The sequence below is a fragment of the Hemiscyllium ocellatum genome, chromosome 17 (assembly GCF_020745735.1).
Source record: "Hemiscyllium ocellatum isolate sHemOce1 chromosome 17, sHemOce1.pat.X.cur, whole genome shotgun sequence".
Taxonomy (NCBI): domain Eukaryota; kingdom Metazoa; phylum Chordata; class Chondrichthyes; order Orectolobiformes; family Hemiscylliidae; genus Hemiscyllium; species Hemiscyllium ocellatum.
Window position 1 is genome coordinate 1389702 of NC_083417.1, and position 15526 is coordinate 1405227.

The following is a 15526-nucleotide window of genomic DNA, read 5'->3' on the forward strand; positions in this document are numbered from 1 at the left end:
CTGCCCTTGACGAAATCATGTTGACTATCTCCAATCAAATTGTTGCTTGCGAGATGATTATAAATCCTATCTCTCATAATCCTTTCCAAAACTTTTCCTACAACAGACATAAGGCTCACTGGTCTATAATTACCTGAGTCATCTCCACTGCCCTTCTTGAACAAGTGTACAACATTTGCAATTCTCCAATCCTCTGGTACTAATCTGTTGATAATGACAACTCAAAATCAAGGCCAAAGCCTCGGCATTTCCTCCCTAGCTTCCCAGAGAATCCTCAGATAAATCCCATCCGGCCCAGGGAACTTGTCTACATCACACCTTCTAGAATTGATAACACCTCTTCCATACTTTATAGCCCGTTTCTCAGTCTTCTCCTCTACAGTATTTTCCTTGAGTGAAAACAGATGAGAAATATTTGTTGAGCACCTCTCTGATCTCCACAGGGTCCACACACAACTTTCCACTTCTGTTTTTGACTGGCGCTATTCCTACCCTAATCATCCTTTTATTCCTCACCTATCTATAGAAAGCTTTAGCGTTCTCCTTTATTCTACCTGCTAAAGACTCTCTTCTAATCCTTCCTAGCTAATCTGTAACTCTCCATCGCCTCATTTGAACTATCTCGTCTCATCGTCACATAAGCCTCCCTCTTCTGCTTAACAAGAGATACAATTTCTTTCATAAACCACGGTTCCCTTACCTTATCACTTCCTCCCTGTCTGACAGGGACATACCTATCAAGGACATGCAATGTCTATTCCTTAAACCAACTCCACATTTCGATTGTTCCCATCCCCTGCATTTTGCTACCCCATTCTATGACTCCTAAGTCTTGCCGAATCACATTATAATGGTTCATCTCCCATCTATAACTCTTGCCCTATGGCATGTACCTATCCCTTTCGATCGATAAACTAAACAAAACTGAATTATGGTCACTCCCTCCAAGGTGCTCACCTACCACTAAATCAAACACCTGGCCTGGTTCATTACCAGATCTAGTGTGGCCTCCCCTCTTGTCGACCCTTTGACATACTGTGTCAGGAAACCTTCCTGCACACATTGGACAAAAACTGATCCATCCGACATACTAGAGTTATAGCATTTCCAGTCAATGTTGAGGAAGTTAAAATCCCCCATAATGACCACCCTGTTCCTTTCACTCCTACCCAGAATCGTTTTGCCAATCCTCTCCTCCACATCTATGGAACTGTGCAGAGTCCTTTAAAAAAAACTCCAAGCAGTGTGACCTCTCCTCTCCTGTTTCTAACCTCAGCCCATACCACCTCAGTAGACGAGTCTTCGTCAAAAGTTCTTTCAGCCACCGTGGCACTGTTTTTGACTAACAAAGCCACACCTCCACCTCTTTTACTGCTTTCCCTGATCTTAAGGAAAGATCTAAACCCTGGAATCTGCAACATCCCTGCTCTATCCATGTCTCTGCCATAGCATCGAAGTCTCAGGTACGTATTCCTGGAATGGCGGGACTACCTTACGCTGAAAGACTGGAGCGACTGGGCTTGTATACCCTTGAGTTTAGAAGACTGAGAGGGGATCTGATTGAGACATTTAAGATTATTAAAGGATTGGACACTCTGGAGGCAGGAAACATGTTTCCGCTGATGGGTGAGTGCCGAACCAGAGGACACAGCTTAAAGATAAGGGGTAGACCATTTAGAACAGAGATGAGGAGAAACTTCTTCACCCAGAGAGTGGTGGCTGTGTGGAATGCTCTGCCCCAGAGGGCAGTGGAGGCCCAATCTCTGGATTCATTTAAGAAGGAGTTGGATAGGCTCTCAAGGATAGTGGAATCAAGGGTTATGGAGATAAGGCAGGAACAGGATACTGATTAAGGATGATCAGCCATGATCGTATTGATTGGTGGTGCAGGTTCGAAGGGCAGAATGGCCTAATCCTGCACCTATTCTCCATTGTCTATTGTCTATTCATGGTGCAAGCTCACCTACCTTATTCCAGATACTCCTGGAATTGAAGTAGACACACTTCAAACCAGCTTGCTGTCTGCCCTTACATTCCTGTGACCGTGAAATCTTGTCCGTGTCCTCCCTACTCTCATCCTCCTGTGCACTGGAACTGCACCACAGATTCCAATCTCCCTACTGAGCTCGTTTAAACCCACCCGAATAGTGCTAGCAAATTTCTCACCCAGCATCTTAGGACACCTGTGGTTCAAGTGAAGACCATCCTGCTTGTAGACGTCCCACATTCCCCAGATTGAACCCCAATTATCCATATACCTGAAACCCTCCCTCCTGCACCATCCCTGCAGCCTGCAGTTCTGGGTCCTGTTGTGTTTGTCATTTATATAAATGAATTGAATGAGAATATTGATGGCACGGTTAGTAAGTTTACGGACGACACCAAAATTGGTGGCACAGTAGACAGTGCAGAAGGTTTTCCAAGATTACAAAGGGATCTTGATCAAATGCAGGGATCCAGGTTCGATTCTGGTTGCGGGCAACTATCTTTGTGGAGTTTACACGTTCTCCCCGTGTGTGCGTGGGTTTCCTCCGGGTGCTCCAGTTTCTTCCCACAGTCCAAAGATATACAGATCAGGTGAATTGGCCATGCTAAATTGCCCATAGTGTTAGGTGCATTAGTCAAAGGGAAATGGGTCTGGGTGTGTTACTCTTCGGAGGGTCGGAGTGGACTTGTTGGGCCGAAGGGCCTGTTTTCACACTTTAGGGAATCTGATCTAATCTAACCTAAATGGATTAATGGGCTTAAAAATGGCAGATGGATTTCAATCTGGATAAATGAGAGGTCTTGCATTTTGATACAACTAACAAGGGTAGGGCTTATACAATTAATGGTAGGACCTTGGGTCATGTAGTAGAACAGAGGGTCTTAGCGATGAAGGAACATAATTCTTTAAAGTTTGCATCACACTTAGACAGGGTGGTTAAAAAAGCATTTGGCATGCTTGCTTTCATTGCTCAGTCTTTTCAGTATAGGAATTGGGACACTATGTTGAGGTTGTATAGGGCATCAGTGAGGCCTGTTCTGGAGTACTGTGTCCAGCTCTGGTCGAGCGGTTATAGGAAGGATATTAGCAAGTTGGAGAGGGTTTAGAAGAGATTTATCAGGACGTTGCTGGGAGTGGAAGGTTTGAGTTATAAAGAAAAGCTGGGACTTTTTCCTGCAGCATCAGAGGTTGAGAGGTGACCCGATAGAAGTTTATAAAATAATGAGAGGTATTGATAGAGCTGCTGGTAGTTGTCTTTTCCCCAAGATGGGGAATTTCAAGACCAGTAGGCACATTTGTAAGGTGAAAGGTGAGAGATTTTAAAAAAAAAGAAAAACATGACCTTTTTTTGCGCAGAGGGCGTTTTGCGTGTGGAATGAACTTTTGAGGAAGTGGTGGATGCGGGTATAATTACAAACATTTGAAAGAATTTGGATGGATACATGAATAGGAAAGGTTCGGAGCAATATGGACCAGGAGGAGGCAGGTGGGACTAGTTTAGTTTGGGATTATTTTTGGCATGGACTAGTTCGACCAAGTAATCCAAAACCGCAGGCTAATGTTATGGGGAAATGGGTTCAAATCCCACCAAGACAAATAGTGAAACTTGAATTCAATAAAAATGTGAAATAAAAGCTAGCTTAATGGCAACCATGTAACCATTATCAATTGTCAGAAATCCCAACAGGTTCCCCAAAGGCTTTGAGGGAAGAAAATCAATGTTCCGTACCTGGTCTGGCCAAAAGCGGACTCCAGACTCCCAGAAGTTGGCAGACGCTTAATTGCTCACAGGCTATATTCCCTCTAATATTTCCCACGACTGCTTGAATATCTGAAGTGGAGGTGCCAGTGTTGCCCTTTAGATATTTGAAGTCCATGTACAATCATGGTTTCCGGAACCAGACATCAATGCATCTGGATACCAACAGGCATGCATTGCCAGGTTAGGGGGGGGGAGGTCGTTTGTTAAGTTTAGAGGAAACATTGCACTCTCAGCTGTTACGTTGGATAATAATTGCTGCTCGAGCTAGTGAGCAAACTAACCCCCCCTGGCAATGCATGCCTGTTGGTATCCGGATGCATTGATATCTGGTTTCGGAAACCATGATTGTACATGGACTTCAAATATCTAAAGGGCAACACTGGCACCTCTACTTCAGATATTCAAGCAGTCGTGGGAAATGTTAGAGGGAATATAGCTTGTGAGCAATTAAGCGTCTGCCACACTTCTGGGAATCTGGAGTCCGTCTTTGGCCAGACCAGGTACGGAACATTGATTTTCTTCCCTCAAAGCCTTTGGGGAACCTGTTGGGATTTCTGACAATTGATAATGGTTACATGGTTGCCATTAAGCTAGCTTTTATTTCACATTTTTATTGAATTCAAGTTTCACTATTTGTCTTGGTGGGATTTGAACCCATTTCCCCATAACATTAGCCTGCGGTTCTGGATTACTAGTTCAGTGACATTATCACTAGTTCACCAACTCTCCCCTAACTATGAACAAGTAGTCTGCCTAGCAGCAAGTGTTATTTTAGTTATTCTGTATCTTGTCAGAATTTGCAATTTATCCATGTGGGACACACTCCCTCAGATTAGTGTTTCAAATTACAATTTTTTGTAATCTAAATCTTCCTTTCTTTCTTTCATAGGCACTTGGGACATCAAGCCCAATTCCATCCCATGAAGCATGGCTTTGACGGATGGTTTGGAGCTCCAAATTGTCACTTTGGACCATACAACAACAAGGACAAACCCAACATTCCTGTCTACAACAACTCAGAGATGGTTGGCAGGTAAAGCACAGAAAAAGCAGGAGGAGAGAGAGCAAGAGTGGTGGAGGCTTGGTGGGTATTACTAGCATAGGATAGGGAGTGGGAATATGTATTCTGACAAAGTATAGAAGAGAATAATATGGGTGGGTTTTGTGAATGCAGAGAGAAAAGTTTTGATTTCACAGAGTACATTTTAGTTTACACAGATATTTCGAGCTGGCTGCCTAATTAACAGGTTTGACTTCCCTTGCAGCTTTGTGGCAGATGTGTGGTGGGATGTGGGAAGTAGGAGACTTTGATCTTGGTGAAGGTGGCCATTGATTTTTCCATGTGAACGCTTTATGATTTGGGGGTTCCAAAGAGAGCAAAGGAAGAATAATGAACCGGAGGAAAGCAAACTTTTTTTCCCCAGCCTGATGAGCAATGCTGCGAAGACCATTTCCTCAAAACAGACTTTGTCTCCCTTTTGGTGCTGTGTTTTCTGAAGCCCTGGAAGCCTGCTGGCAAAGATTGAACTTGGAAGGCAGGCTAACATGAGAGGCACTAAGCTATACAGTATGATTTAAATAACCAGTCTGCTTCCTGAGAGTAGGTTAATCACCCATCACTTTTACAGTGGTAGCTTTCCTACACCTGAGCCAGGAGGCCAGGTTAAATTTGCATCTGCTCCAGAGGTGTGCTATAACATCGCTGAATAGGTTGAAAGAAAATCTAAAGAATATATCCATCCAACATTTTTCCTCGATCTTAATTAGTGAGGTAATGATAAGGGGATGATTATCTCCCCTGTGCCAACTCCCCTATTATTTTCATTTTGCACCATCTACAGGTAGGAGAAAATTATGCCCCTTTTACTGTTATTTATCCATGTAGTCTCTAGTTTTTCATCTCTTTCCTACGAGTACAGTTTTAAACAATTTTTAAATGTTGCTCATTGTTGGTCTCTATTCTTTGCTAATATTGTTGTTTATTTCATTTATCCTATTTTGTCACCTTGTGGGAGAGTCTAGGAACAGAAGCTATAATCTGTAAAACAAAGAAGCGGAGGTAGACCGATGAATCTGCTCCATCATTCAACAAGATCATGGCTGATCTGATAATCCTCAACTCCACTATCTAGCCTTTCTCATGTAATGTTTGGTTCCCTTACTCATTAAAAACCTGTCCACCTCAATGTTGAATATTGTGATGTGGAGGTGCCAGTGTTGGACTGGGATGGACAAAGTTAAAAATCACACAACACCAGGTTATAGTTCAACAGGTTAACCTGACAAAGGAGCAGCGCTCCAAAAGTTGGTACTTCCAAATAAACCTGTTGGACTATAACCTGGTATTGTGTGATTTTTAACTTTGAATATAGTTAACAACCTTGACAGCCCTCTATGGTAAAGAATTGCAGAGGTTCACTATCCTCTGAGAGAAGAAACTCCTCCTCTGTCCTATCTAGATGACCTCTCATTCTGAGATCATGCTGTCTGGTTCTAGATTCTCCCAAAAGGGAAACATCCTTTGTACATTTACCATGTTAAGTCCCCTAGGATTCTCCTGCTCCTTTGATGCTGCCTGACCTGCTGCGCTTTTCCAGCAACACATTTTTCAGCTCTGATCTCCAGCATTTGCAGTCCTCACTTTCCCCTAGGAATCTTGCATGTTTTAATAGGGTACCTCACCTTCTTCCAAATTTCATTAAACACAGGTCTGACCTAGGAGAAAGTGAGGACTGCAGATGCTGGACAATCAGAGTCTGAAAGTGCGGCACGAGAAAAGCACAGCAGATCAGGCAGCATCCGAGGAGAAGGAGAGTCAACTTCTCGGGCTTAAGCCCTTCATCAGGAATGTTCATCCTGAAAAAGACTCCTTTATCCTCACTCACTGCGTTCTGGCAGTCAGCCAATCCCCTGTCTGTGCCCCTAATAGCTGGTCTCTTACCTTATTTAGCAGATCCTGTGCAGTACCTGGTCAAAGCCTTCTGGAAATAAGTTGAGGTATAGAAATTGAGAGCAAAAAGGTCATGCTGGGAAAGGTAAACATCATCAGTTAGACCATAAGTTGAACATTATGTTCAGTTCTGGTCACTCCATCACAGAAAGGATGTAGTCAAACTGGACAGGGTGCCGAGATTTATGAGGAGTTTGCTAGGAACATGCAACAACGAAAGTAGGATAGGCTGGGGTTAATTCCATAGAACATAGAAAAGTACAGCACAGAACAGGCCCTTTGGCCCACGATGTTGTGATGAGGATTAATCCTAATGTAAGATAAAATAACTTAACCTACGCATCCCTCATCTCACTGCTATCCATGTGCATGTCCAGCAGTCGCTTAAATGTCCCTAATGACTCTGCTTCCACCACCACCGCTGGCAACACATTCCATGTATTCACAACTCTCTGCGTAAAGAGCCTTCCTCTGACATCCTTTCTATACCTTTCTCCTAACATCTTTAAACTATGACCTCTCGTACCAGTCCATCCTGCCCTGGGGAAAAGTCTCTGGCTATTGACTCTGTCCATTCCTCTCATTATCTTGTAAACTTCGAACAGATCACCTCTCTTTCTCCTTCTCTCCAGAGAGAAAAGTCTGAGCTTATACAACTTCTCTTCATAAGGCAAGCCCCCCAGTCTAAGCAGCATCCTGGTAAACCTTCTTTGTTCCCTTTCCAAAGCCTCTGTACCTTTCCTACAGTAGGGCTACCAGAACTGGACACAATATTCCAAGTGTGGTCTCACCAGGGACTTGTAGAGCTGCAGCAAAACCTCGTGGCTCTTAAACCTGATCCCCCTGTTAATGAAAGCCAAAATGCCATATGCTTTCTTAACAGCCCTATCCACTTGGGTGGCAACTTTGAGGGATCTATGCATTTGCATACCAAGATCTCTCTGTTCCTCCACACTGCCAAGAATCCTGTCTTTAATTCAATATTCAGCATTCGAGTTCAACCTTCCAAAATGTATCATTTCGCATTTATCCAGGTTGAACTCCATCTGCCATTTCTCAGCCCAGCTCCGCATCCTGTCTATGTTGCACTGCAGCCTGCAATAGTCTTCGATTCTATCAACGGCACCTCCAACCTTTGTGTCATCAGCAAATTTACTAACCCACCCCTCAACCTCCTCACCCAAGTCATTTATAAAGACAACAAAGAGCAGAGGCCCAAGAACAGAGCCCTGCGGGACACCACTCAACACTGACCTCCAGGCAGAATACTTTCCATCTACACCCACTCTCTGCCTTCTGTCAGCCAACCAATTCTGAATCCAGACAGCCAAATCTCCCTGTATCCCATACGTCCTGATTTTATGAATGAGCCTTCCATGGGGAACCCTATCAAATGCCTTGCTGAAGTTCATATACACCACATCCACTGCTCGACCGTTGCCGACCCATCTTGTCACCTCCTCAAAGAACTCAATAAGATTTGTGAGGCATGACCTGCCCCTCATAAAGCCATGCTGACTGTCTTTAGTCACATTATGCATTGCCAAATAGTCATAAATCCTATCCCTCAGAATTCTTTCCAAAACTTTGCTGACCACAGACATAAGACTGATTGGTCTGTAATTGCCAGGGATTTCCCTATTTCCCTTCTTGAAAAGAGGAACAACATTCTCCTCCTTCCAGTCCTCCGGTACGACTCCCGTGGAGATTGAGGAAGCAAAGATCTTCACCAGCGGCTTAGCAACCTCCTTTCTCACTTCCCGGAGCAGCCTAGGATAAATCTGGTCTGGCCCTGGGGACTTATCAATCTTAATGTTTTCCAAAATTTCCAGCACATCAACTTCATCAATCTGGATCTGTTCAAGCCTGTTTCCCAGCTCCTCAAAGTCCTCATTCACAATAAGGTCCCTTTCCTTGGTGAAAACTGAAGCAAAAAACTCATTTAGGGCTTCCCCATCTGCTCAGACTCCACGCACAACTTCCCTATGCTCTCCCTGTTTGGTCCTACCTTCTCCTTGATCGTCCTCTTACTCCTCACGTATGAGTAAAATGCCTTTGGGTTCTCCCTAATCCTTCCTGCCAAACCTTTTTCGTGTCCCCTCCTGACTCTCCTCAGCCCATTTCTGAGCTCCTTTCGAGTAAGCCTGTAATCCTGTAAAGCTGTGCTAGATCCTTGCTTCCTCCACCTTACGTAAACCGCCTCCTACCTTTTGACAAGAAGCTCCTCTGTTCTCGTCATCCAAGGTTCCTTAATCTTACTGGATAAAAGCAAATTACTGCGGATGCTGGAATCTGAAACCAAAAGAGAAAATGCTGGAAAATCTCAGCAGGTCTGGCAGCATCTGTAAGGAGAGAAAAGAGCTGACGTTTCAAGTCTAACTGAACCCTTTGTCAAAGCTTTGACAAAGGGTCAGTTAATCTCGAAACATCAGCTCTTTTCTCTCCTTACAGATGTTGCCAGACCTGCTGAGATTTTCCAACATTTTCTCTTCTGGTTCCTTAATCTTACCCCTTCTTACCTGTCTCAGAGGAACAAATGCGTGCATCACTCGCAACAACTGCTCCTTAAATAGTCTTCACATGTCTGTTCTGCCCATTCTGTGGAACAATTGCTCCCAATGTGTACTTCCCAACTCCTATCTGATAGCATCATAATTTCCTTTTCCCGAATTAAATATCTTTCCTCGGTAACTGCACCTTTCCTTCTCCAAGGTTATGGTAAATGTGAGGCAGTTGTGGTCACGGTCACCAAAGTGTTCTCCCACCATGAGATCTGACACCTGTCCTGGCTCGTTGCCGAGCACCAAATCCAAAATGGCCTCTCCCCTTGTTGGTCTGTCTACACACTGAGTAAGGAAACCCTCCTGAACACACCTGACAAAAACGTATCCATCCAAACCATCTGCACTTAGGAGGTTCCAGTCGATATTGGGAAAGTTGAAATCATCCATAACAACAACCCCGCTACATCTGCATTTTTCCAGAATATGATCGCCTATGAGTTCTTCAATCTCCATACTGCTATTAGGGGGTCTGTAGAAAACCCCCAATGAGGTGGCTGTTCCCTTGCACCCAAACTGACTCAGTAGACAAACCATCCTCAACAACCTTTGTTTCTGTAGTTGGGATGCACTCCCTGGTAAGCAACATTGCACCCCCTCCTCTTTTTCCACCCTCCCTGATTTTTTTAAACATTCTAAACCCTGGAACATGAAGCAGCCATTTGTGGCCCTGTGAAAACCACATCGCCATTATGGCCACAACATCGTAGCCCCAAGTACTGATCCATGCTCTAAGTTCGTCGCTCTTATTTCTGACACTTCTCGCGTTAAGGCAGACACACTTTAACCGATCCCTTTGTTTCATCGCATGAGAAACCTTCCCAATAGATTCACTGCATCCTGTCACTGCCCTGTCTGCAACTGCACCCTCTGAGGTAGGTGGCTCTGATTGCCACACCCTGCCAAACTAGTTTAAACCCACCCGAATCACACGAGCAAATCTCCCACTCAGGACATTTGTACCCCTCCAGTTCAGATACAACCCGTTCTTCATGTACAGGTCCTACCTTCCCCAGAAGGCATCCCAGTGGTCTAGGTATCTGACACCCACCCTCCTGCACCAGCCTCACAAGCCACGTGTTAAGCTGCATATGCTGACTGTTCCTCACCTCACTATCTCGTGGCACCAGTAGCAAACCTGAGATCACCATTCTACTCGTTCTGCTCTTCAGCTTCCAGCCCAGCTGTCTGTAGTCACTTTTCAGATCCTCAATCCCTTTCCTGGCTATAACATTGGTGCCAATATGTACCACGATTTCTGCCTGCTTACCCTCCCTCTTCAGAATTCTGTAATTCAGAATTCTGACATCCCGGACCCTGGCAGCGGGGAGGCAACATACCTTCTGGGAGTCCCGTTCCTGACTACAAAATCTCCTGTCAATCCATCTAACTATTGAGTCCCCGACCACAAACACTTTTCTATTCTCCCCCCTGCCCTTCTGAGCCTCAGTGCCAGGGACCTGACAACTGCAGCTTTCCCCTGGTAGGCTGTCCCCACCAGCAGTATCCAAAACGGTATACTTATTGCTGAGGGGAACGGCCACAGGGGATCCCTGCTTTGACCGTCGGTTCCCTTTTCTCCCCCAGACTGTAACCCAGCTGTCCTTACCCTGTGTCTGAGGAGTGACCATAGCCCTGTAGATCTCACCCACTTAAAAACTTCCCAGCAACACTCGTTTCTCTCTGCCCTCTGTTTTTAAAAAAAATGCTTTATACTCACCTTCCCAGCAGTCCTTCACTTCTCCCTCACACCTCTCGGCAAATGGAGGCCCCAACTCCTGACATAAGTTTTTTAAACTGTTATACTCACTCCTTCTTGGTATATTGGAGGCTAAGGAAAGATTTGATTAGGGTATACATATTTGGAAGGCGCCTGGACAGTGTGGATGGGAAGGAGCTATGTACCTGAGATGCTCAGTGACTAAGGAGCATACACTTACAGTGCTGGAAAGAGAGGGCAGATGAAGAAATCCTTTCTGCTCTGGTAAGATAGAGGATTGGGATAGTTTTAGAAATCAACAAAAGATGACTAAAACAAAATTAAGAGGGAGAAGATAAAGTTTGAGGGTAATTTTGCAAGTGATATCAGAACAGACAGTAAAAGCGCTTTATTGAAATATATAATAAATAAGTCAGAAGTTAAAGTGAATATAAGCCTCTTGGAGAATGAGGCTGGGGAAATAATAATGGGGAACCAGGAAACGGCAGAGCAGTTAAATAAATATTTTGGATTTGTCTTCACAGTAGAAAACTCTAATATCATTCCAAACTTACTACATAATCAAAAGGCAAAAAGAAGAGACGTGATAAATACAATAACTATCACCAGAGAAAATGTGTTAGGCAATCAAATTGTAACGTGAACCAATGCACAGTGAAAAGCTTTGACTTGCAAGCAGTACAGGCAGATCACAGTTAAGTAGCATAGATAAGTAAATAATAGGTAAACAGCGGTAAAAACCAAAACGAGGTACGAATGTTAAGAGTTTATGAGTCCATTCAGTATTCTAACATAGTAGGGTAGAAACTGTTGCGAAACCAGCTGGTGTGTGTGTTCAGGCTTCTGTACCTTCTACCCGATGGTAGAGGTTGTAGAAAAACATTGCCAGGGTGGGATGGATCTTTGAGAATGCTGGCAGCCTTTCCTTGACAGCGGGCCTGGTAGATGGATTCTATAGATGGGAGGTTGGCCTTTGTGATTGTCCGGGCTGAGTTCCCCACTCTCTGTAACCATCTCTGATCTTGAATGATACAGTTGCCATACCAGGTTGTGATATATCCAGACACCTCTTGAAGGTGCATCTATAGAAGTTGGCAAGGTTATTCGCTGTCATGCCAAATTTCCTCAGCTGCCTGAGGAAGAAGAGACATTGTTGGGCCTTTGTAACCAGTGCGTCCGCATGAAGAGTCCAAGAAAGCTTGTTGTGGATAAGCACTCCCAGGAGCTTGACACTCTCCACTCGTTCCACCTCTGTGCTGTTAATGTGTAGGGGGCATGAGTAACATCCCGCCGAAAGTCAGTAGAGTTCCCAAAATGCATAATCGCACATTTTCCCACATTGTATTCCATCTACCAGCTTCTGCCCACTCACTTAATCTGTCATTATCCCTGAGCAGACTCTGGGTCATTCTCATCAGTTGCATTCCCATCTACTTTTGCATCATTTGCAAGTTTAGTCACTTTTGATATCCAAGTCACTAATATATATTGTAAATAATTGTGGCCTCAGCACAAATCCCAGTGGCATCCACTAGTTACAGGTTAATGTCCAGAAAATGACCCCTATCGCAGCTCTCTGTCTTCTATTATTTCGTCAATCCTCTATCAATGCTAACAGACTACCTCCAATGCCATGGGCTCTTATTAAAGAGTCCAAGAAAGCATGTTGTGGATAAACACATAGCTTCAGCAAAATTTCCCTATTCAAAGTACTATCTAGACCACAGTTGGAATACTGTGAACAGTTTTGGTCCTCTTATCTAAGGTGAGATACAATAGCATTGGAAACAGTCTAGAGAAGATTCACTAGACTGATACCAGGTGTTGGGGATTGGTTGACTGGCAGAAGGCAGAGAGTAAGGATAAATGAGTCTTTTTCAGGATGGCAGCCTGTGCCAAATGGAGTTCTGCAGGGGTCAGTGTTGGGATCACAATTATTTGTGTTATATATTAATGATCTGGATGAAGGAACTGAGGGCATTGTTGATAAATTTGCAGATGACACAAAGGTGGAAGGACAGGTAGTATTGAGGAAGTGGGAACATTGCAGAAAGACTTGGGCAGGCTAGGAGAGTGGGCAAAGATGTGGCAGAAGGAATACAACATGGGAGAGTGTGAGGTCATGCGCTTTGGCAGGAAGAATAGAAGTGTAACTTATTTTGTCAATGGGGTAAGATTTTGGAAGCACAGAGAGAGTTAGGAGTCTTACTTCAAGATTGTCTGAAGGCTAATATGCAGGTTCAGTTGGCAGTTAGGAAGGCAGATGCAATGTAAGCATTCATTTCAAGAGGGCTAGAATACAAGGGCAGGGATGCTGAGGCTGTATGACACTCTTGTCAGGCTGCATTTGGAATATCGTAAGCAGTTTTGTGCCCTGTATGTAAGGAAGGATGTGTTGGTCTTGGAATGGATCCAGGGAGATTGCAGGAATGAAGGGCTTGCTATGTGAGGAGCATTGAGGACTCTGGGTCTGTACTTGATTTTAGAAGGATGAGAGACAATAATCTTATTGAAATTTACAAAATATGTGTGCTTAATCCTTTCATTGAAACATAGAAGCATTGAAAATAGAAGCAGGAGTAGACCTTCAGCCCATGGCCTGCTCCACCATACAGTACTGTCATGGCTGATCTCCGGTTTCCGCTTTCATCCGTGCCCTTCAATCTGTTTAGCTGTAAGAACCGTATCAAACTCCTCACAGAGCACCAGGTTATAGTCCAACAGGTTTATTTGAAAGCACTAGCTTTCGGAGCGCTGCTCCTTCATCAGGTGGTTATGGAGTATAAGATCGTAGGACACAGAATTTATAGCAAACGTTTACAGTGTGATGTAACTGAAATTATACATTGAAAAAGACCTGGATTGTTTGTTAAGTCTGTCATCTTTTAGAATGACCATGTTGGTTTCAGTTCTTTTATATGTAAATTCCAGAAATTTCTTAAAGTTCATTCTTAAGTGAACTTTAACAATAGGTACCATGTTGGTTCAGCCCTGTGTGAGGCTGTCTGTGCCCCAGTGTTCAGACTGATTCTAATAAAAAAAAGGGATTTACAGAATCTTACATGGATCTAAGCAGTTTTTGAGCAAAATTAAATGTAATTCTGCAAGTACAAATACACCCCACACTTATCTGTGTGTGTGTGTATGCGTGTGTGCAGAGGCGTATGAGAGTGTTGAGTGTGTGTATATGCGTGCATGCAGAGGCATATGAGTGTCTGTGAGAGTGTGTCTGTGTGTGTGAGTGTAAAAGATATATGTGTGTGAGAGGGTGCTTGTGTAATTTGATGCTACACTTCTCCAGCTTCCACCCGAAACATATTAAACAGCTGTCCCCAAGGACAAGCCCTACGCGTACACAGGCTCTTTTCAGATGGGGAGGAATTTGATGGGCACTTTGAAGTACTCAAGGATGCCCTCACAAGAACGGGTAACGATGCTTAACTCATCGACCGCCAGTTCTGACGTGCCACAGCGAGAAACCGTAATGACCTCCTCAGGAGACAGACAGGTGCTGCAACTGACAGGGTACCCTTCGTTGTCCAGTACTTCCAAGGAGCCAAAGAATTACGCCATGTTCTTCATGACCTGCAACATATTATCATTGAGGATGAGCACCTCACCAAGACCTTCCCCACATCTCCACTACTCGCCTTTAAACAACCACCAAACCTCAACATATCATTGTTTGCAACAAACTGCCTGGCTTTCAGGACAACACCATACAATCTTTTCACGGTAAATGCTGCAAGACATGTCAGATTGTCGACACGGATACCACCATAATACGTGGGGACACCTCCGACCATGTGCTTGACAGGTACTCAAGTGACTTGAGTTGAAAATTGTGGTGCTGGAAAAGAGCAACAGGCCAGGCAACATCTGAGGTGACTTGGCCAACATTGTCTCATCTGCTGCAGGCAAGGATGCCCTGAGGCGTGATACATTGGTGAGACCGAGCAGACGCTACGGCAGCGGATGAATAGACACCGCACAACAATCAACAGACAGGAGTATTCCCTCCTAGTCGGAGAACACTTCAGTGGTCCAGGACATTCGACCTTGGACCTTCGGTGACCATCCTCCAAGGCGGACTTCGGGACAGGCAACAACACAAAGTGGCTGAGCAGAAGCTGATAGCCAAGTTCGGTACCCATGAGGATGGTCTCAACCGGGACCCTGGGTTCATGTCACACTACAGGTGACCCCAATGCACTGCGTACACACACTCACATGCACACACACAGACACACACACACACATGCACGCTCCTACAGATCCATACACTCACACAGATCCTCTCATTCACTAATATATACACTCCCACACTCACACAAGCACCCTCTCACAGACTTATACCCCTTTACACTCTCACTCACATACACACACTCTCTCACAGATACTCATATTCCCCCTGCACACACACACACACACACACACAAGTATAAGTTTGTGGGGTGAGTTTGTACTTGGAGAATTACATTTTATTTTGCTCAAAACTGCTTAAATCTATGCAAGATTTTGTAAATCCCTTTTTTAGATTAGAATC

The 15526-nt window shown here is 44.3% G+C and overlaps 1 protein-coding gene across 1 annotated transcript in view; it reads left to right on the forward strand.

Annotated features, from left to right (window-relative positions):
* The window catches only part of galns (galactosamine (N-acetyl)-6-sulfatase), a 90164-nt gene that overhangs the window by 39589 nt on the left and 35049 nt on the right, over positions 1–15526 (forward strand). The window contains exon 6 of the mRNA XM_060838315.1: positions 4639–4782. Within this exon, the coding sequence (XP_060694298.1) occupies positions 4639–4782 (144 nt within the window). The remainder of the gene's footprint in view (positions 1–4638; positions 4783–15526) is intronic.